Here is a 3,082-nt window from a genome sequence, read left to right on the forward strand (position 1 = left end):
AGAGAGAGAGATTAAAAAGAATCTTTTCAGAAGTGTCTCAGCTAAAGAAAAGCAAAAACCTAAAAACAACTTTGAAATACAGTTGCTTATAAGGAAATAGTCATGAGCAAAAACCCCTTCAGAGACTGTCTACACATTGAAGATCTACTGAGTTACACACATAAGGTGTACACCCATTTCATTCCCTAATCACAGTAAGCCTTTATATGGCATCAGCTGACTCAGACTGAGGGCTGGCAGGACGTYGGATGGAAATCTGGAATTAAACTGTGAAATGTTTAAGTGCACATATACCACAGAGACTGGCTAGAAACTGAGGAAAAGGAGGAAGGGKTTGGGGGAACTGGGAAATCGCTTTAAAGTCTTGACAATGTGGAGGTAGCTGTGCTCTGATGAAAAGCGGCAGACATCCTGTGCTAAAGTGACAATGGCTGGCACTTGACACCAGCTAGCTAAACTCCTTCTCTGCACCCAGGAGGCTTTATTGGCTTTTTTTGTTTTAAAAAACAAAAGCAGGCTCAATCTTTTAGTATTCTTAAAGTAATTAGCAGGTGACAAAAGTGAGAGAAACAAGTGACCTAGATAGTTTAATATGAGCTCTTGGAGAGCAYTCCTCTCTGAGAGAAGGCTGGGAAGAAAGAAGGAGATGGGAGAAAAGATGAAATGATATTTGGTGGAAGACTGAGAGTGAAGGAAAAAATGGAAGCGCTGGGTGCACACTASAGTGCCACTCCTAGCTGCATAGCTGAAAGCCATCTCTTCCTTRTGACTGGGAAATGGTTGGGTTGTTACCATATCTTTGCCCCAGAGGAGGAAGAGAAACCTGTTCCTGATCAAAGAGCCTGCTAGATCCTGACTTGATCTTCAAGGCAGTGGGCATTTGCCTTTCTAGTATCTGGTTTCTTCTATCTCACAAGACTGTTGAGAGAACTAATTAGCATCTCTGAAATGTTCAACAGTCTTCACAAGGAAGGTGCCACATATATCACCTCCTGCTCCAGGACTTGCACACAGTTGTTTCATACYTGCTGCTTGCCTAAGCTACGTTAGCAACTCTATGACTGCCATCTAACTACCACCCTCACAACACACACACCCTCAAGATGAGTCTGGATTTCAGTACAATAGAGAAGTGGCAGGCAGAACAAGATAGCCTGGTGGGGAAAGGTCACTGGGTACATGTTTCATTGAACATTGCTCTACCTAGCAGTGACACTCTGYTGTAGATAGCACCCAAAGAGATGTGGCTGGGTCATAGCCCATTTTCCCAATGTTATTCTCCCAATAACATAACACTTTCTCCTTTCTAACTGTCTTCTTTAACTGGTTCTGGCTTTATGATCCACTGATCAGAATTAGGGTTAGGATGTAAACTGTGAGGCTCAGTTCTGTGGCAGTATTTGTGCAGAATTGCAAGTATTCCTCAAGAGTGGAGAGTACTGGATTGAAATTTCTGATGAGGATCCTGAACTAGGATCTGTGAACCCAGGGAGGGAGATTCTTCAAGTTTATTGTGGAGTGGGAACRGAGATACCTCTGTTCTCCTATTTGTTGCTCCTCCCAATAAACAGAAAGTGAAATATGGGAGACTTATTTTTAATGATGTTTTTGATTTCTATCAGTTGCAAATGCTACACACCTCTGGAAGTCAGGCTCAGTACCTGAATGTTCATAGTGGGGCTGAATCTACATGCAGCTATCTTCAAATTACTAACAGGAAAATATCTGAACTCATGCTGTCTCCACCCTTCTTGATTATTTTATTAAGGATTTCCTCTCTCAGAAAATTTGGATGCTAATAATTATGGTAATTTCTAGCCTCTCTTACCCAAAACTGAACAYATTAGCATGAAAGTAGCAGGGAGAGCAGTTACCTTTCCCTTAGAGGACTTGAGGACTCCTTACATACGTTTCGAAAGGGCCACTGGACCCTGTAATAGCAGCAAGTTCCCWCTTCATTTCCTTTAAGTGACAGTGGGAGAGTTTAGAGATGATCAAGGCRAATCAAGATTTCCCAGCATAAGAGTGACCATGAGGAGCAAACAAAATGCTCTTTCTAAGCACCCATGAGACTATGACACATCTGAAGTCTAGTTCCTGGTTTGACCTGAGCCCATCTCTAATCTACCTATCTATACTGTCATACACTATTCTGCTTCTCTGTATCAGATGAAGATCCAAAATCTTTCAAAGGGCTTTGTATATTCCTGAGTTTCATATTAGGAATTGGAGTCTGAGAGAAGAGGAGTGGAGAACAAGGACAAAGATGGTATTTACAAAAGTAGAAACCAGTAAGGTCTCATCAGCTGATGGGGCAAGCATTTTTAGCTAGACTTTTAAAGCTCTTAATTTTTTTTGCARACTCTGTTCAACACTAACCTTAGAGCACACATGTGAAAAAGCGTGTTTTAGCTGAACAGTAATGCTTGAAGTTTAAGCCAGACAGTGCAAGACCGTGATATTTATGAAGCTAAATAACATAAATAAATCATTAAATCCCCTTCTTCTGTTTACGCATAATAACACAACAAAACCAGGCAGGGGCCCAACTCCACAGAACTTGAAAGTCAACTTGACACATACCGGTACCCTGCTTACACTCACTTCTTCCTCAAAGCTGCAAGAAGCCAGACTTCCACCTGCTAAAGGCTGCACAAAACGTCCAAGTGACTCAGTCCAAGTTGCTGAAAATGGTCTTGGGGTCTGGTCCTCATAGGCAGCCCTCACCCTACACCTGCAAAGCCTTCCTGGCACGCACCCTACGGCAGCGAGTTTAACCGGGAAGGGCCAGCCCCAGCCCCGCAAGCTGCGCTGGCCAGTGCCGCGGTCGAGCCAGGTGAAGCACGCCGAGAGGACGGCTTCGCGGAGCGCACGGCCCCGCTGCCTACCTGAGAAGGTGTCCAGGGCAGTGGGCTGGTACTCGTCGGGGTAGCCGTTGGTGGTGTAGCTGACCACCAGGCTGCTCTTGCCCACCGCGCCGTCGCCCACCAGGACGCATTTGATGCCCAGCTCCGGGCCGCTGCCCCGCGGGGGGCTGTGTCTCCGCAGCGCCGGCGAGTAGTCCAGCAGCTCCTGGGGAGGC

At 45.2% G+C, this 3,082-nt stretch overlaps 1 protein-coding gene across 1 annotated transcript in view; it reads right to left on the reverse strand.

Moving 5' to 3' along the window:
- RHOV (ras homolog family member V) overlaps positions 1–3,078 on the reverse strand; it is a gene marked incomplete at its 5' end in the record, with an annotated part of 6,953 nt that extends 3,875 nt beyond the window's left edge. The window contains one exon of the mRNA XM_085305464.1: positions 2,889–3,078. Coding sequence (XP_085161590.1) covers positions 2,889–3,078 — 190 coding nt within the window. The remainder of the gene's footprint in view (positions 1–2,888) is intronic.
- Between the last annotated feature and the right edge of the window lie 4 nt (positions 3,079–3,082).

This window comes from Rhea americana, unplaced genomic scaffold (assembly GCF_003343005.1).
Source record: "Rhea americana isolate MKP2758 unplaced genomic scaffold, rheAme1 scaffold_102, whole genome shotgun sequence".
Classification (NCBI taxonomy): domain Eukaryota; kingdom Metazoa; phylum Chordata; class Aves; order Rheiformes; family Rheidae; genus Rhea; species Rhea americana.